The sequence below is a fragment of the Dipteris shenzhenensis genome, chromosome 27 (assembly GCF_047967505.1).
Source record: "Dipteris shenzhenensis isolate YYH24624 ecotype China chromosome 27, Dip_SZ_1.0, whole genome shotgun sequence".
In the NCBI taxonomy this organism is placed as follows: domain Eukaryota; kingdom Viridiplantae; phylum Streptophyta; class Polypodiopsida; order Gleicheniales; family Dipteridaceae; genus Dipteris; species Dipteris shenzhenensis.
In genome coordinates this window covers 31,140,634-31,160,531 of record NC_141622.1, presented here as the reverse complement: position 1 = coordinate 31,160,531, position 19,898 = coordinate 31,140,634, and the positions used below count along the sequence as shown (strand labels likewise).

Genomic DNA, 19,898 nt, shown 5'->3' with positions numbered 1-19,898 from the left:
ATGTACTTCGACTGACCGCGCTAAACAGATGACAGGTAAAATTATTACTAGCAGCAACAGCAAAGCAGGGAGCTACTGGGGTGAACGAGAGGGGGGTTTGGTGAATCCACATTGGAGTACGGAGGGTTGGCGCCAAAATGCAAATCATCAAAAAGATGAAGAGCGCTTCTTCTTTTTTAACTTTTTCAATTCTTCTTCTTCTTCTTCTTCAATTCAGAGCTCCCAGCTATGGTTTCCTGCTCCTGCTCTTTCTTTCTGCAACGATTTTGAGGAGTTCATGGCATTTCTTCCATCTCCACCCTCTTCCCCAACCTCCAAACTCCTCTCACATCCATCTCCAACCTCATCCATCCAGGCTCCTTTTTTCTCTGATACACCTGTTTATGGTTCACGCCTTCCCGCGAACCTCAACATCCCCAGCTCGTCGATCCCCCTTCTTTTAAGTTCACATGTAGCTGATTCTACATCAATCCTCGTCAGGCTTCGTCGGTAGCATGGAAGAGAAGAAGAGCCAAGTCCCCGCGTCCAAGCCGGACGTGCATGTGAAATCCTGGAAGCAAGTCGTGGATGAGAAGCTGCAGAGGCTCCATTCCTTGCAGTTTCGTGCAGAGCTTGCGCTCGAAAAGGGAGAAGCCGAAACAGCGTTAGCCCTGGGCTTGTGTTTACTTGGTTTTTTAGAAAGCGAATGCCAAAGGGCCGAGGACCGCACGTATATAGCGCCAATCATTGATCACACAAGGCAAGGGATCGATGCAGCGCGGGAGAAGGTGTCGGCCTTTGTCGATCGGTAAGATTCCGCACCTTTTTAAGAGGCTCAACCTTTGCTCGGAGCAATTTATATGGTTGGCAGATCATCAATAAAGTGCCTTTGACTGTGATGCTTTCTTTTCAAGTCACTTCCCAGCAATTGTTTGAATATCATGCCCGCATTCGTCTGATGGCTGTAGTGTCATCTTAGTTCAATCAGTGGCTTTGCATTTTGGTACTCACCTCGAAATTAGTGCAGCACGGGGCTCTTCAGAACTCCCCTCTTTCTGTCTCTCTGGACTGTGTGAAGTCAGCATCCTGATAGCAGCGTAGCTTTCTTTTTGTCTCTCCAAGCTGATTGAAGTCATCCAGTGACCCGGTTTACCTTTTGAAAATTTCAGTCGTTCCTTTGAACAGGCGAATTGCACGGAGAGTTGCATCTTCAAGAGAAGTGGAGTTGTGGACCTGGGCAAAATCAGGCAATCCAAATACTTTTTACCATTCATGGGCGCGAAAGCACAGTCGGAAAAGAGATTTGTATAAACCTGAATCCTCTAATAACGGTTGTTCTTACATTAACGATAAATGCTAGGTGCTTCCCTTGTGTGTACGCATGCCTTCTTGATTTGCTGTGAATGAACGCACATCTTGCGTGTTTTGCATTTGCAGGATGCTGCAGTTGACTGCAGCACATCTTGTCCAGGAACAGACAATGCAGCAAGTGGGAGTGCATTGCATCAAGCGTCTATGCTTGGGAATAAGGTGACAAAGGCCAACTACTTAAATGCCGAATGTCCTGATGAGATTGGTTCTAAGCCTAGCAGGAACCTTACACAAGCCAAAATAACCAGCCTTTATGGCAATGCGAATCTGAAGTCATCTGATCCATCAATTAGACAACATACTGGCGTTGTGCAGAGTCATACGTTCCAAGAAGAGCATAGCAAGCCACGTAGCTCTCAGCCTGTTTTGGTCAGAAGTCATGCTGTTTCCCCTTGTCCTCTAGATAGTGAAGAGGAAAGGAGCCATGGTTTGGTAGTGAAGAGGAAGAGATCTCATCATCCTGAAGCGTCCAGCTCAGTTTCAAAAAAAGCTGAACTGCAGAATGATCGTGATGGAAGTGGTGAGGATGCCAAGGTTACAGGCTTTGTTACAGCAAAACAAAAATGGGTAAACCCTCTAGCTTTGCCTAGTTGTATTAAAGGTTCACAAACGCTTAAACTGCTAGTTTACTCGCTTTTGGATGTTTTTCTTGCAGGCAATGGATAGCTTTCAGAAGCGAAATACTCCATCAACACCTCCCCAACCTACATCTCCAGTTTTAACAGGTCCTTCATCTGCTGCATATCATAACAGCTACCGCACAACTGTGCCTAAGACATTGGGTATGTCTCGTCGAGGTGTTCGCGGAAATTTTATACCTCCAGTACGGTCAAATGGAGGTGGTGCTGGATTTGCAACAACTCCACGCAACCCTGCGGGCTCAGAGAGTGTGTTAGAGGAGTCGACTAAAAGATGGTGAGGCTTCCTAAGATTGATTTCTGGTGTAGATATTTGCAGTTTCTTCTCTGACTAATATTGAATGACCTTAACACTCTTGCAGCTCAGCATATGTACTGATTGAATTTTCTTTTCCAGCCTGGAGCTCCTTGTAGGGCCCGATGGTGCATTGCCAGATAAACTTAAGAATGTAGAACCAAGGTTGATTGAACACATTAGCAATGAGATAATGGATCAAGATCCCAATGTGCGTTGGGATGATATTGGTGGGTTACATTTGGTCTGTATTAATGCATTTAATATCAACAAAATATACCGTTCCATTTTTCATTGTAGGCCCTCTGCCTAGTTTTAGTACGTATTTCGAGTTGATACAGCCCTTCTTTTTTTGAAGCACTTCTGCCCCCTTCTTCCTTTTCTTCTCCCCTTTCCTCTATGTCTCTTCACAAAGCCCTCAGCCTTCACCAGGGCAATTCATTTTGTTTTATTGATTCATTGTGGGGTTTTCTAATTTACTCTTATCATATCAAGAAACACTAGGTTTTGTCTAGCAGCACATGTTGCTGTATTAGCAGGTCGACTGACCTTTTGTCAGAAAAACCTCTCTCTCTCTCTCTCTCTCTCTCTCTCTCTCTCTCTGTCTGTCATCTCGTTTTGACTGTTTTTCCTTTCTTTGTCTTTCAATAATTCTCTTTTTTTAAAATTGATATATTCTAGTCTTTAAGTCTTGTGCTCCTCAGAAATCAGAGTTATACAAGTTGTTTTCTTGGACCATTGGCTGCAGCTGGACTAGAACATGCAAAAAAGTGTGTCACAGAAATGGTTATTTGGCCTTTATTAAGGCCAGACATATTTCAAGGTTGTCGTTCTCCTGGCAAAGGCCTTCTTTTATTTGGTCCTCCGGTGAGTCTATTGTGACATGAAAAACTGTTCTAAGAAGTTTGCTGTGGTGATAGTAACTGACATGTCATGTTGTCATGGAGTGTTAGGGCACTGGCAAGACAATGATTGGAAAAGCTATAGCTGGTGAAGCAAAAGCAACCTTTTTTTCTATATCAGCAAGTTCTTTAACTAGCAAATGGGTTGGTTGCACCGTGCCTTCAGTTTTACTGTGTTGCATAGCAGTGTTGAAACATAAAAAATTCATTATTTGATGACACATGATTACTTCTTCAGAGTTATTCTTTTGTTGATCAGCTTTAAATTTTGCTAGATGACAACTTAAAAGCTGACCAGGTATTTTTTGCAAAAAAAAAAAAAGCTGACCAGGTCACTTTGCAGATAGGGGAAGGTGAAAAGCTAGTAAGGGCTCTGTTTGGTGTTGCGAGCTGTCGCCAACCGGCTGTTATATTCATTGATGAAATAGACTCACTCTTGTCACAGGTAGAGGCCTTTTTCAAATGCCTGTAAGTAATGTATCACTGTTGATGTTTGTTTCTAATATGGACTAGTTCATGACTGTTAATACGACAGCGCAAGTCAGATGGAGAACATGAATCTAGTAGGAGATTGAAGACTCAATTCCTCATTGAGATGGAGGGATGTGGCTGTGGCAATGACCAGCTACTCCTTATTGGTACTTCTATGGATTTATTCTGAAGCCATTTATTTGCAGTCTAATTCACACAACTATTTGTAGGTAGAGCTCGATCAATGCTGATTCAACCATAGGCTTAACTTGCAAAAGTATAACTTAGTTTCATATCAGCAAAGTATTGCATTGGCAGGGGCAACAAACAGGCCTCAAGAGCTTGATGAAGCAGCAAGAAGGCGATTGTCAAAGCGTCTCTACATACCATTGCCTGCTGCAGGTTCACATGTAACTTCATTTCAATCACCTGTAGCAGGGGCAAGCTAATTTGGATTGATATTGAGGATAACTAACGCTTTCATATGTCTTCCACAGACGCTAGAGCATGGATTATTTGCAATTTGTTAAAGAAAGATGGCCTTTTCACCTTATCTGATAAAGATATTCACGTGATTTGTGCTGAAACTGAGGGTAGTGCTTTGCTTTTCTGACTTGCACCTTCGTTGTCAAGTTCTATTGAGGGGAGTCCCCTCCTCGCATTTGCAGTTGTATAACTCAGGGAGCTTTTTGATTCCAGGATACTCGGGGTCTGATATGAGCAATCTTGTAAAAGAAGCCTCCATGGGTCCACTTCGGGAAGCCTTGATGCAAGGAATTGACATAAACAACCTCAAGAAAGAAGAAATGAGACCAGTGATGCTGCAGGTCAGTCGTTCAATGTATTCCCAATCAAGTGCTAACGAGTCTTTTTTCCGTGTAGATTGACTAGGTAATCCATTTTTTAAACAATTCAAACTGTCCACTCAAGATACACGTGAAACTAATGAAAGATGCACTCTTTCAAGTTAAAAGTTCATGTGGATATTGAAACCTCTCCCATTCCTACTTCAAACACCATTGCCAAAAATGTATGTTTTGCTGCAGGATTTCAAAATTGCACTGCAACATGTAAAACCGTCTGTCTCTCAAAATGAACTTGGTGCTTATGAAGATTGGAATCGTCAGTTTGGAAGTCATTCTCTCTAACCCTACAATGCAAATACTCCAGACACCTGCAATGCTCAATTGAGCACAAGCCTTATCTACTGTACCATGCCTGGGCATTTGTTAGCAATGCAGAAGAAGTAAATCACATGTTTGAAGTTGCTGCAGGATCCAAGAATTCCATTGCAACATGTAAAGCCTTCTATCTCCCAAAATGAGCTTGGTGCTTATGAAGATTGGAGTCTTCATTCAGAGGTCATTTTCTCTAGTGCTCCATTGCTTACACCTGTAATGCTTGAGCTCAAAGCCTCATCTATAGTACCATTGCTTGGTCCCTTGTTAGCTTTTATCTCCACTGCCAATGCAGAGCATAATGCTTCTACTGCAAAACACCTGTTCAAGATGGTCAAAGTATCTATCGCCAAGCCTTCCTTGTTGAGGTGTAAATGAATCAAATGAATGGTATTGTTCAGTTGTATGATTTTTATAAAAAAAAAGAGGGGGGGGGGAGGGCGGTGCAGGAGGGGAACCAAATTGGTTAATAGTGTTACTTTGTACTGTTGGGTGTTCCACTTTTGTACGTACTTCCACAGTTTGAAATTAACATGTATCAACAGGGATTGCCATCATAGGTCTGCTTGGAAATAGAGTTTTCAAGATATGAAATCCTGCCTTTTCTCCCTGAAATCAAAGAGAAGCTGGTGATTGAGTCACTACTTTAAACAAAAATAATGCACAATTTTCCAGAATGAATTTGTACATTCATGTGTATGTCACTCATCGAGTTACTAGTATTCCTATTGTCCATAACAATGGGTGTGTCCCCTTGTATTACTTGCCATTGATGCATTTTTTCTCTTTTGTGATTCCAGTTTTGGGTTCCTCTTGGGTGTCAATTTTACCATTATTTATTTTTTATTTGAGTATTCAGATATTTATTTTTTATTTGAGTATTCAGAGAACTTGTGGCCTTGCATCCTACACTCCTAGCAAATGATAGCTACAATTATGATTTTCTTAGTCTCTTTCATACCTTCCATGGGATGCACATTGTCCCTTGAACTTTGGAATCTCTTTTTGTTCTATCATATTCACTCTATCTTTAACCTATTAACCATGGACACTAGAAAAAAAAAAGAGGACACTTGGTATTTTGGAGAAGAGCTTACCACTTGTCAAAGAAGGAGCTTTTGGATGGAGGAGGTGGAGTGACAAGAGGTAGGCTTCGGGTGGGGAGGTGGAAAGACAAGAGGCAACTTTGGGAGGGAGGAGATAGAATGTCAATGGAACGGAGATGGAAGTTGAGCTTTGGGAGGAAGGAGGAGATAGAAGGTCAATGGAATAAAAAGAGGATATGGAAGGTCTCACAACCATGGGTTAAGATGTGGCTGAAATTTCAAAAGCCAATTCAAGTATGCAAGGTGAATTAATTAGCAATTTACAAATCGATCAATGCATGTGTTAAAACTAGCCTCGAGTCTTTAAAACATGCATTTGTTTTTGCCTTGGTTATTTCTCAATTACTTTTTGGTTATCTGTTTTCTTAATTCTAGCAAAGTAGACAAATGAGAGATCTATTGGATCCAAACAAGGGGAGCAAATAGGATTGAATCTAGCATTGTCAAAAGAAGCCAATACTAAATCATTCAATATCTAGGGAAGGTTTACCTTGTAGTTCACAAGTCACCATTGTTAGATTATTGAAAACTTTTCTATTGAACTAATAGTATAATTTGTAGAAGAATAGTGGTGCAACTAAATGGAGTGATCGTATGCATGCTTTTGCACAAAGTGCTTGATGCACTTCACTTGATGTTGAGATGGTGATCACAAAGTGGATCTCTTGCAACCAATTGTGTTACTCTTAAGCCATAGCCAATTATGAGATCATTCACATAAATGCTTTCTGTTGGTTGATTGAGAAAAGATCCACCCTCGGATGGGGAGTGGTTGACAATGGTCATGTATCTTTGTCCGTGCAAAGCATATGTTTAGTACTCACGGTGCTTTATATGGTGAAGTGTTATCTTGTAATATTTCTATCCTATGGTCCTTAGGACTTGAACAAGGTAGTCTAGGTCGTAGGTCTTAAAAAGCAATCAAAAAGCTTGAAAATGAATTTTCGATGAAGGTTTAGTAAACAAATTTGCACATTTGACCATATTCATTAAAATTAGTAAAATTTCTCTATATCTTGTTCTCTTTGCATGAGTATGATTCAATAGAGGTCTAATCTTGCTTTTTAAGCATAATTTCTTGTCATCTTTCACAACCCATATCTATTTGACAATCATAATCTATCTTTGGATTTGGTATCTCTAGGGCATATCTATACAATATCCTCCTTGTACTGGTCACTAGGAAATCTCATCTATCCTTATAGGGCTTAGTGGAAATCTCTAAGTCCTTGACTTCTCTAGTTCATAAACCTAATGTTTATGAATGCACTTGTATATGTAAAGGAACTAATTCTAAGTTTAGTAATACAAACTCTCTTTTAAAAATGAATCATCTATACTATCATGATCATATAAAAATAACTTATTTTTTATTAATAATTTTTAATTTGCTAAAGTACATGACAATCGTGCGCATTGAATTGATTATTTCTCATGTTATCCTCTTACTTGGTTGTACTATCCTTGATCATTTGAATTCTTTTGCAATTCCTCTTTGCGTGGTTTGTCTTGCTATGTCCTTCCTTATTGCACTTGAAGCTCTTGATTATCATCTTCTTAGAGCTTTTATAATCAAATTCTTTTGTTATTCGAGTCTTCATCCTCTTTGCATGTTTTGTCACTATATGTCTTTCCTTGTTGCACTCGAAACACTTCATCATCGTTTAAGAGCTTTTGTTGCTTTGAGTGGAATATCTATCTTTTTCTTAATGAGTCAAATTTAGGTTAATAAAAGACTTATTTTGTTCTCTTTGTGGAAAGGTATAGATTGTTTTGGATCTTTTGCTTCTTTGAATACTCTCATAATTCATGGCAATTGAAATGGAAGGGCTATTGTCTATGGATGAAACATGCTAATTGTTGCTCTCTCAGTTTTGATTTCAATCCAACCACACATTTTTTGTTTTGATACCATTGAAATCAAATTTTGAGGTAATTCAAAATATAAAGCATCCCCTAATGAATTGAAAAACGACGAGAGGATGGTATAGCAATCAAGTACAATCTCCCTCGTCTAGATGGATAGCTTACAATTCTCGATCTAGAGACAAAATAATCTCTCTTTCTCTCTCTCTCTCATATGTGACATTTGACTTTTTGGGTGCATTTTGATAGTCATTTACTTGACACAATATAGTCATACATACATGTAAACAGTATTTTGTTGGCCACATCTTCTTTGTGAGTTGTATATGAATAGTGTCTTGCTTACCACATTATAGGTTTTGGTGACCTTTTGTTGTGTTTGAATGGTCCTTTTATAGAAATCTATCAATCTACTAAATGTACATTGGCGTTGACTACAAGATCTTTTGATAGTTTTGCCAATTTTTTATAGCCTTATAGTGGTGATTTTTTTGGTTTGATTTTCTTACTTAAATGATTATTATATATGTAAGAATTTTGACTACAACTACTCCATCCATGCACCATCCAAGTCTTTGAATCTAGTCTTCCTTAGATTCTAGACCATTTGACTATGGATTGTTTATTGAATGTTTGGAAGAAATATTATTTTTACTTTATTTTTTCGCACATGATGTTTATTGAAAAAATATATATGTTGAAGGTATCAGATTAGACTTGACTAAAGGTCCACTGCTCAGATTGCTCGTACGTTTTTGCTCAAAAAATGCTCGTCCACGTGGTTTGTCGCTATGTCCTTGTTGCACTTAATTATTATCTTCTTAGAGCTTTTACAATTAAATTCTTTTGCCATGCGAGTCTTCATCCTCTGCATGTTTTGTCGCTATATGTCTTCCATTGTTGCACTTGAAACACTTGATCATCGTCTTCTTAGAGCTTTTGCCGCTTTAAGTGGAATATCTACCTTTTTCTTAATGAAGTGTTAACAAAAGACTTATTTTGTTCTCTTTGTGGAAAGGTATTGGAATACTCTCATAATTCATGGCAATTGAAAATGGAAGGGCTAATTGTCTATGGATGAAACATGCTAATTGTTGCTCTCTTAGTTTTGATTTCAATCCAACTACACATTTTTTGATTTGATACTATTGAAAGTAAATTTTGGGGTTATTCAAATATAAAGCACCACCTAATGAATTGAAAAATGACGAGAGGAAGGTGTAGCAATCAAGTACAATCTCCCCCATCTAGATGGATCACTCACACTTCTCCATCTAGAGACAAAATAATCTCTCTCTCTCTCTCTCTCTCTCTCTCTCTCTTGTAGACACATCCTAGAACTTTGAATCTTTTCTTCATGCAAAAAGAAAGAAAGAATGACACTACAATAATCAAGGGCGGTTATTCAACACTTTTTTTATGGTAGTATCTGAGTTAGAAATTCTTCAAAAGAAACTTAAATTTTATAGGCTTTCTCATTAGACGCATGTAACATCGATATTCTTATTGGTGTATTAGTATAATGATGGTAACATGACAAACATTGCCCATGGCATAAAATAACAATGCAAATAGCATAGTGGCCCCCATAATCGTATAATATCATCATGTGACACCTCAATTGTTGTCCTTGCAGTGCCTCCAATTCTCATTGTATGTTCCATCTCTTATACTCCAAACACAAGATATTAGTACAACCAATTGAATGAATCCTTTTGAATCTGTCAATCCCAATATATAATTGTGCTTAACATAGGATAATCAAATATAACACCAATAACATTAGCAACATTAGTGTAACATGAAATCGCCCATGTTTTTACCATTTAGCATGGCAAAATATAGGCTTAGTCAGGCATTTGTAACTAAACCATGCAAAGTATCATCTTGAACCCTTGTGCATTTAGTTTGGTTCCAAGAGTATAATATCCTAAGCCAATAATGTAAGAAATATAATTTCCATAAAAGGTATGTTGCTCTTTGAAAGGAGTCTATATTAAGTATCTTTAAATATCAAAGGCAAAGGCTATGGAATCATGAATAGGAAATTATTCACCAAAAACCTTTTCTCTATTTAAGTTTTGAACAAAAGAGATATGGTAGTGTACTCAAATGATCTAAAATAAGTGTTTTAGTAATGGTAGTTAGTTGTAGGGTTTCTACTATTTCCTCTTAATAGTTTTTATATGTGACCTAATAGCATTCTTATGTGATTCTCTTGCATGTGATTGTACATACATTTGTGTACTTAGTGTCTAGAATGAATCTCTTGTTACCTACTCTTGAGATGTGTAGAAAATCCTTTTCTTTGAGGGATAGATGAGGATGAAAGCTTCTCTTTGGTCCTACATTGATCAACATCGAAAAACAATAGAATGAAGCAATGCATACAAATATATTAAATCAAATTTTTTTAATTGATTGTCACATAGAATTTTAGGAGTGAGCCTCACAATGTATTTGTTATAGAAGATCACACCAATTTGCTCCTTGATTAGACACAATGGGAGCAAATCTTCAGCGAGCTTCAATCCTTTTGATCCTATTGAAATATATGGCAACACTTTAGATGTAATTATGAGAACTCAAGGGATGATGTGGATCCTACGTGCCTCTAACAATGGCTTCAATGGGATCTATGTGCTTGCTTAGCTTGTAGCTTCCTCCTTGCTTCAACTTGCCTTCCCTATGCAAATTTGTTATAACTTTTGCATCCTTTAGCTTCTTCATCATCTTACCCTTGATTTCCATAAGTATGTTATGTCATTGCATCCATCATCTTGGCTTGGTTTCACTTTAGCTAGGCTAGGCTTGACTTCTAGTATTTTGTTATGTGTTGTTAAGCCTTGTAGTCCATATTTGGTGAATCAGCCAATTCCACACTACTGGATTCAAATTTACCAACAATAGGTTCCAGTCTCGAAACAAGCCATAGATTTGATGTGTCAATAGACCTTGTATGGTCTAAACATGCTTCAAAAGGCTTAAAATCTTGAACAGATTATTGTCCACCAAGGCTAGCATTTGCAAATCCATTGGATTGTTTAGTTCTATCAGCAGCCTTAAATGGCTCTTGTGTACATGTCATCTTTCCTTTTATCAAAATGCCACCAAAAGATGGCCAATGCTATTCAGTCATAGATTCTCTGCCAAGTGTGTCCACCTTTGGAGGTCCTTCCAAAAACGAATCACTCCTATTGTGTTCATCAAAACTTTTTAAGCCTCTATATATTGGCCACTTTAGCGAATGCTTATCTTTTACAGATGTCTCTTTGCCAAATGTATTATGAAAATCTTCTTGCAACTCTCTTATCGTTAAAGCTTCCAAAGCTATTATATGGTTTTTAGAAACGAAGTTTTTGATGTTGTAGGGTGCACTAAGGGAAGGTATTTCTTTTGCTTTAAAGTTTGCACTACCTTTTCGTCAAATGTGTGGCTCTTGCTAGTGCAACTACATTATATTGCTGCAGCTCCTTGGCTCTAAACTCGAGCGAAAGTTGTCACATTGGTCAATCTTCTCTTTCCATGCCAATATCGCTTTTGCTATGTGCTCAACACTAATTTTCACATATCAGTGACTATTTATGGTGAGCTCTCTTGCCCGTCAACCTAATATTCGGTGGTGGCTCCAATCCCCTATTGTTGGTGCTTAACTTCCCTCTAGTAATCAAGGTGATTTGTGCTTAACTTACAATCAAATATTCATCCTCAAATCATTTGTAATTCATTTTTGGGATGTTGGCAAGGTTATTTGTCATCTTGGTCCAACCCAAGACTCCTACTCATCCAGATTCTAGCTTGGGACCAATTCCTCCTCTACTTTGGCTTTAGTAAGAAGGCTAAATACATTTTTTGTCATTCAACTTTATTGAAAGGATTGATTACCTTCTCATACTTTGGCTTTGGTGGCAAGGTTAGATATGATCGATGGATTTTTGCCATTGGTGAGATGGCCAAATGTGACTCGAAAATGTCTTTGTCAAGCAGGCAAAAATGCAATTTGCCTTGTTGTCCCCCTCCTTTGGGTGCTCACATGTGATGCAATTATCTCTACGCCCCCTTTTGATGACACAATGTGGGCATATACCCAAGTGTAAACTTCTTTGTGCAAGTGCAAGTGTAACCTTCTTTGTGTAAGTGCAAACTGAGTGATTAGTCTAATAGGGAATGTAGTATTAGGTCAGGTATTTTGCTGGATGCTGACATTTAATTTTGTACTACCACTCTTCCCACCCTTTGCCATCATGCATGTGAAACTTTGCATGCTTGAATATTCTCTTATGGGACAATGCGTGTGTGCACTAGGAAAATAACATTCTTTGACCTATTCTCTCATTTGTGATATTAAGGAAAATAAGTGAACGTGCAGAGGAACATCTTGCAAATCTGAGACAGATCAAGAGTGATTTGGGATGAATCAAGCATAAATCACCTTGACTATTAGAGGAAAACCAGTCTCACCATTCAAGGACCAGAGCCACCATTGAATGTTAGGTCAATAGGCAAGAGAGCTTGCTACAAATAATCACGAATGTGTGGTAGATAGTATTGAGATTGAGCAATGCAATAATGTTGTGAATCAAGTCTAGAGCCAATGATTTATAGTGCTATAATGTAGTCACACAATAGGAGCTACACACCTAGGGTATGGGTAATGAGCCTTAGCAATGTAACGAAGTTGCAAGTCAAGCCTAGCCTAGTCGAGGTTTAGCAATGTAACAAAGCTGCAAGTCAAGCCTAGCTTAACTGAAGTGAAGCCAAGCCAAGAGTAAGGATATAGCAATGTAATGTAGTAGCATAGATCAAAGGAAAAGGCAATGAAGAAGGTGAAGTTACGCAACGAGTGTGAGTTGCAAAGTGAGTTAGAGTAGCAAAGAAGTTACAAGCTAAGAATGAGCACATAGATCCTAGCGAAGGCCTCATTGAAGGATCCACACCATTCCTTATGTTGTCATAGTTGTAGTTGAATTATACTATACATTTTGATAGTGTCATAAATACTAAACCTCTTTAACAAGATGTGTGTAATCAGGGGGAGCAAGTTGGTGTGATCTTTTATAAAGAATTTAATGTCATCTTTAGTTACTTCATTTTTTTATACTCATCAACATAGGACCAAAGAGGAGCTTCATTTTGAGTTGTTTCCGAAACAAAAAAGAGTTTCCTCTATATATCTATAAAGTAGCTAGATGGGGATTTATTCCTAACAAAGTTATCAAAGACAAGTTATCGAGAGATCTTGTAGTCTTTATTGACGTTGAAAAAAGGAGTCCCTCTCAAATTTAGAGAGATCAATATTATTTAAGTACCCAATTTCATTGACTCACTAAAGTTCACTTGAAGAGGCCTCGTTAGTTCCTCATCCCAATTGTGGGGAGACCAAAAAGCTTGATGGTTTAGCTTATCCACTTTGGAAGATAAAGGTCAAAATTATGTTATAGGAGTCTAGAAATTCATTACCAAAATGGAGTTGAGATTTGAAGACATCAAGAATGCTATTAAAGCAATGGAAATTGCAATAGAACCATTTGCAATGCAAGATTACATAGTGTAGGATGCAAAGGCCCTAGTGATCATCATCAACAGTATTGCAAACATTGTCCTTCCACATACAGAGTTAGCCAAAATGTCAGCATCGTGGAAGGTTCTCAAGGGGATGTTTGAAGTGAAAAACAAAGCCCCAATACTTGACCTGTACAACAAGAAGATGGACAAGGAGATCTTGTGTAGGACTACATCATGAAGGTGATAGTATTTAAAGATCAAGTCACAATATGCTATCCCAAAATGGATCCATCACGAGTTGTTAGATTGGTGCTAGGCATCCTTCCCCAAAGCTACAAAGGGTTCAAGATGACCATTATCATAGGACAAAGGTTAGCATCAATTATCTTCAAAGAATTGGTTCCATTGCTCCTCTAAGAAGAGGCCCCACATAATGGTGGGTATGGAGACAAGGCCCTCTTAGCAAGGAGAGACTCCTGTAGAAAGAGGCCCCAAATAATGGTGGATCTAGAGACAAGGCCCTCTTAGCAAGGGATCAAACCCAACAAGAGCAAGCTGGGCAATGAGTCACGATTGGAAAATATCAAATCTGATAAGAAGCTAAAGAAGGGCTTCAACTATGGTAAACCAAGACATTATGGAAGAGATCTTAAAGGAAGAGAATTAAGTCCATAGTGAAGCGAGTTCGAAAAAGCAAAATTGAATCCAACAAAAATTTATAGGCGAAAAATGTCATCAACAAGGATTGTCATTTCTCAAGCGGTAGAAAGGTGTTATGCACTCATGGTAACCCTAGCTTGTGATTATTGGTACACAAATAGTGGTGGTTCCAAGCACATATTAAAGATTCAATAATGGTTCCGAATGTGCAATGAAATTGATTCCCAAATGCGTTGTGATGGAGCGTGATAGCCAAAGGTTGTCATCAAGGGAATCAAAGCTATGCCATTCAACCATTGCATAGAAGAAGATGCTTAGGGAAGTAATTTACATCTTAGATCTATGCAAGAATCTACTCTGTGATATAGCTTGCACAAGAAACGGATAAATATGGTCTTCCATGACAATATACTCATTTGGTCTAGAGCTATAAGGGTAGACATTGCTAGACTAATAGGCCTCTACAACATCCATGCATTGAGGGTGCGAGACGACAAAGATGCCTCAAGGTTATGGCATGATGGTTTCGGCCATCTTGAATATTTAATCCTAGAGACCATACAAAGATCATCTCTCTCCATCCATAGGCAATTATAAGGTTGTCAAGAAAGTAAATGAAGAAGGCCAAAGTCGATCCTATCATACTCCATCTCAATAGAGTCTTCACATCTTGAATTTTCTCCTCATGATCCCCCATTAAGATTAACTCATCAATACATAGAATCAACATTGATTTCTTGTCCCCGTTTAGAGATATAGATTTGTATTTGATGCATTTTGAAGCAAAACGATTCTTCCAAAGTAATTATTGATCCTCTACTACTATGCTCATAGGGCCTATTTTAGCCCACAATAGCCTTTTGTGTGTCTGCATACTTTGTGACCTTTGACTCAAAATCTAAGTGCCTACTTCACATAGATCTCCTCCTTGAGATCCTTATTGAAAAAGGTTGACTTCATGAATGGCTACCTATGCAATCATACTTTGGATCGTCTCCATTCACACTTGGAGCAAATATCTCTTTGTAGTTGAGGCCTTTGGTACACAAACCCTTGGCTACTGACCTAGATTTATATTCTCAAGTGTCCTGTTAGACTTACACTTGACCCTATACATCCCACTTCATTCCTATAGTCTTTTGCTTGGCTGGTCAGGGAACTAGACCTCACATCTGGTTCTTCTCAATGGAATATTTTTTTCTTCCTATTGCGGATTGGCAATCTGGGTTGTCTTTCAGTTCTTCATAGGTCCTCTACTCATTTATGATCCATGAAACTATAGTTCACTATAGGTATCCCTTAAAAGTGTTGGCATTCTTAGAGCCTTCCACTGTGTTTAAACTCCATAGCGATCTTCACTTTTCTAACTAGCATATTTTCTCTCTTCCTTGGATTTGGATTTATTTTGGATGGAATGTCGCTTGATCGGATTTGGATTTAGTTTGGACTCAATGTCACTTAATCCTGAATTTGATATGGTATTAGTACCATATTTAGTTGGAATGTGATTTAGGGGCTACACTATAGGATGAGTAATTCTCTTATAAGAACACGCTCATCTGACATTATGGTAGCAAATAATTGAGACCATTGTTGTAACTGTTGGCTATGATGTTGTATGATCTGGAATGTGCTACGGCCTTGCTGGTATTGGTCATATAGTTGATTCCCATGTGCCCATGTGAAATTTTGATCTATGACTTGAACAAGAGTCTGTTGTATGGTGCCACTAGAGACATTTGGGGGTTGTGACTCTAGAGTCATGGAGTTGTCAATATTGGTGACACATGATTCCTAGAGAGGTATGTTATTTGGCTCTTTTGCAAGGTCATTATGTGGAATGGTATCCTCTTGGATTTCCATGTTTGAGTCCTTCTATTGCGGGAGCAAGACTGAATTGAGTTGCAGTATTCTTTGGTAGAGTTCCACATTGTCATTCTCTGGAGTTTGTTCGGATTGTTGCCCTTCCATGTTGTCCTCATTGAGAGTAGGTGGAGGGTCTAATTCCCATTCCTGCGATAATATCAATGCTTCAAAGTCCTCTATATCTTGTGTTGAGAGGGGTGTAGAGTCATCCTCTTGCTCTATTGCAAACCCAATTATTATGCCCAATAGATGGGCAATGTAGCTTTCGCCATTATGGGTAGTGGATACATAATTGGTTAGTAGCAAATATATGTGTTGAGCCCAATCTTGTAGTTTTGCTCTACCAAGGAGTGGAAGAGTTTTTACTGACATATAGTTTTTTCTCTCCTAAATGATTGAAAATGTCAGCCAAAAACTTAGCTACCTCTTTGCATATGGGGTCCCGAATCATTTCATGGGGTATTCCCCCGCTTTGTGACTTTGTGTTAGGTAGGAATAAATCCTTGCATCCAAATGTTTCTTTGGATATTCTTCTTGTGCATTTGGAGATGAGAAAGACTCCTGCATAATGGATCTACTAAGGTAGATCTGTAAGGTCTTTTCTTTATATGTTACTATTCCATACTTATCTTTCTCCAACTCTCTACTTTAATATGATGTTATGAATTAACAAATGTATTCGGTCATAGCAGGTGTTGGTGAGAAGGATTTTAGCTTCTTAAAAAGACTACCTAATCCCTTTGATTGCAAGAAGTTGTAAGCATTGGGTGACATGGCGAACGTTGAGACTCATGGCCATACAAGCTGTATTGTTCCATTTGTTGCTAGCTCTTTGTTGGTCTGGTCCTCAAGGTGTTCTGCACCAGCGTCTTGCATTGTCAATTGCTCTGGCTCAATTTCTCCTGCCTCTAGTATCCCTTGGTTCTGTGGCATTTCTTCTTGGCATGTTGCATTTATTTGCTCATCAGTATCACTGTCCAGAACCACTAGATGTGGTCGTTTTGGTTTTGACCTTTGGGAAGGTGAATCTGCACCATGTCCTTCTTCAGGTGGGGGGAAGTATTATGAAGATTCGATCCATCCCTTTGTAGGGCGATTTCTTAGTAAGGTCCCAATTGGCATCATGACTAGGCAACTTATCAAGCTTGCTAGTGTGGTGCCATCCAATTGGGGATGTTTTGCATGTTGCTCTATTACCTCTTGGAAGTTGTTGGGATCAATCACTGTGTCAATGCTAGGTGCTGATGGTGCTCTATCCTCTGCCACTGCCATCCTGTCTACCTTAAAATTGGCCGAGGCTTTGTTCTTAGTGAGCAATCCATGCAAGCATGCCCAACTCTGCGTTCCCTGCACACAAGTTGGAATGAAGTGGGGTTACCCTTGTGTGGGCATTCTACTATGCGGTGGTTTTCTCCAGAACCAAAACACTTGATGGGGGTTCGATATGTGGTGGGTCTTACTTGATTTGCATACACCAAGATGATTCCTTCAGCACCATCCATGTAGTACATAGGGTATTCTGTTTCATACTCATAGTGAGGTTCCTGCTCTTTAGTTTGGAGTTGTTGCACCGGAACTACTGGAGCAAGATTGGGAGCCCGTGGATATTGCAGGGGATTGGGATTCCTCATTAGTTGAGGCACTTGTGTTCTCATCGGGAGTGGGTTGAGATGTGGCACTTGTGCATTAGGTGCCCATCCTGGTTGTCTATATACTAGGATTTGCGATGGCTATTGGCATTATTGGGGTCGGGGTTGTGCTACCCTCATATTATAGAAGCAAGTATTTACATCATGCCCTGCAGCATTGCAAATGGGGCACCATAAGCATGGGGGCTGGGCCACTTCTGGTGGGTTGAGTCTATTCCTCAAGATCGGGCATTCATTGGCTGTATGGTCGGCCATACAATGTGGGCACGACATTTTCTCACCGTGGATATGTCTGAGTTGGCAGCTAAGACAAGTGAAGTTTTTGTTCCATGGCCTACATCATGTCTTCTTTCAGCTTCATGGTCATGGCCTCAAGACAATCTTCATTTGATGTTTCAGCAGTGGACTTTGATTTTGCCCTTTTTCGAGTGCTTATCTCGCGCACTAGATGACTACTAGTGTCTGAGTCAATCTGCCATCCTCGATGTCAATGGCTACCGCATGAGCAACACTGAATGTTTCATAGCTGCTTATCTTTTTCATATCCTTTTGGATTTTCTTTGTTAGTCCCATAATAAACCAGGCTGTGAGGTACTTTGCATCGGGGCGTGGGTCACATTTGGCAATTGATCTTTTCATCTTACCCAGGTATTTGGGTACATCTTCTCAACGGCCTTGTTCGATCTTACTTAGTTGGAGAGCGGGATCATCTTATAGCCTCTCTGTTTAAAAGCATCGTTTAAATTCTACTTAGGGTAGGTCCCATGTGGCATGCTCTTCCACTAGAAGGTCTAGGTACCATTGAGATGCTTCATCAGTTAAGGCCATGGGAAACCAAGCCACCTTGGTTTCATGGGATTGATCTCCACCTACTCGGCATGCGGCATCAAAATGCTAGAGGAATCAGGCTAGATCCCCCCTACCATTATATTTGGGAAGTTCCAGTTTTTCCAAGGGGCACCTGCCTTGAGTGTATTTATTTCTTCGATTAAAGAAATTGTCAACCTCTGCATCGAGGTTGATATCCTCATCATTATTGCCACAGCGTCCAACCATGTTGTGGCATGGAGGAGTTAAAGGGAGTGATTGAATCTTAGGGGGGGATTTGGGGTAGAGGATTGTCAGGAGCGGCGGTTTCAGTGGAGTTGTATGTGGATTTGGCGAGCGTTGGAGTCGGAGGAGGCGGCCGAAACATAGCTGCATGCAGATTGGTCGAGATTTGCAAAGGGTGTCTCCGTCGTAAGTGCGGGTGTTGATGTAGTCTTGTTTGGAGGGTTAGAGTGGTGTTAGTTTGTGTAGGGACCATCATGTTAATAATGTGCCTAAGATTGTCCTACATGTGTAGGGAACTTGTGCTGGTGCAAACAGATCATTAATCGGTGGTCCACATGGGGGCGTGAATGAGCGAGTGCTAGGGATGCTGAAATGGTATGTAATGGGTTGGAAAAATACCCCATAGCGTGGTGTTTTCATGTGTGAAATCTTGGTGCAAAGGGGGTCCAGTTTGGGCTCCAAACCGACAAGATATGGACCTTCAAAGTTAGGGACCCTTTTGTCTTTAGGGCCAAGTCTGAATGGTCCTAGATGTTTGACCTAGCTAGGGTTGTACACTAACTGCTAGTTAGTTTGGACTCAGTTACTATAACTGGTCCTTAGCCTACTAACCTAATTTATGTAACTATAACAATTAGTCTAACTGTAGTTAGTCCAACTAACTAAAGTTAATTTCTAATTTATCCATAGTTAAGTTAATCTAATCCTCTAGCCTAACCTAATGTCAACTAACTTAACTATGGTTAGTTTGTTCAGGGTTAGTTTAACCCTCCCTCTCTTTTTTTTGAGGGGGGGTCAGTGGGTGGTAGCTTTGGTGGGTCCTTTTTTTTTTGGGGAGAAGGGGGGGGGAGAGGTATGCCTGAAGCCTTAGCCTCTTAAGGCAAGCCTGCTTAGCAAGTGTTGTCGTCATGTGGTTTATGGCCTTATTAGATAGGGAGAGGGGGGGGTTTCCATTTTTCGAGCAAAAACCCCCGAGCGACGAGAGGACAAAAGGTAGGAGGGGTCCAAATATATAGGCTCAAGTCATTTTTGGGGGAGCAAAAAAATCCAAATTATTTCAAGAAATATGTAAGTAAATATGAAATACTGATAAATAGATATAGATATAAATATACCTTTATATAATATACATATATAATGTCCAAGTGGTGACTTATTTTATCACTTTTAAAAATCCTTTCTTTTCCTTTCACCATTGGTTGGATCATGAAATTTTGAGCAAATATCCTCATTATAGTTCCTCCAGATGACCTAAGAAAATAATATAATACTTTTTTAATAGACCCTCTAAGTGTATTTTTCCAGAGGAATATGGTTTGAAGAGCTTGCCCCCCAACCCTATTCCACTGGCGGAATACC

At 39.4% G+C, this 19,898-nt stretch overlaps 1 protein-coding gene across 2 annotated transcripts; it reads left to right on the top strand.

The window, feature by feature from the left end:
- The first annotated feature begins 207 nt into the window (after nt 1-207).
- On the top strand, nt 208-5,222 carry LOC147884163 (P-loop containing nucleoside triphosphate hydrolases superfamily protein). Of its 2 annotated transcripts, none has more exons than XM_087398375.1 (13): nt 208-787; nt 1,149-1,284; nt 1,417-1,917; nt 2,006-2,265; nt 2,386-2,513; nt 3,032-3,150; nt 3,237-3,329; nt 3,529-3,630; nt 3,721-3,823; nt 3,975-4,058; nt 4,154-4,249; nt 4,356-4,483; nt 4,703-5,222. In XM_087398375.1, the coding sequence occupies exons 1-13, from the start codon at nt 495-497 to the stop codon at nt 4,802-4,804; spliced, it is 2,145 nt and encodes a 714-aa protein (XP_087254501.1). In that variant the 5' UTR covers nt 208-494; the 3' UTR covers nt 4,805-5,222. The 2 variants fall into 2 exon arrangements, with proteins under 2 accessions (XP_087254501.1, XP_087254502.1); XM_087398376.1 differs by having other exon boundaries at nt 718-787; nt 1,165-1,284.
- Nucleotides 5,223-19,898: the final 14,676 nt, after the last annotated feature.

What these genes read in the sequence shown, in the direction of transcription:
- LOC147884163 (XM_087398375.1), top strand. Translation starts at nt 495, where the DNA reads ATGGAAGAGAAGAAGAGCCAAGTCCCCGCGTCCAAGCCGGACGTGCAT. An exon ending in GTTCTTTAACTAGCAAATGG is followed by an intron (nt 3,330 to 3,528) that starts GTTGGTTGCACC and finishes GTCACTTTGCAG; the next exon opens with ATAGGGGAAGGTGAAAAGCT. An exon ending in TAGACTCACTCTTGTCACAG is followed by an intron (nt 3,631 to 3,720) that starts GTAGAGGCCTTT and finishes TTAATACGACAG; the next exon opens with CGCAAGTCAGATGGAGAACA.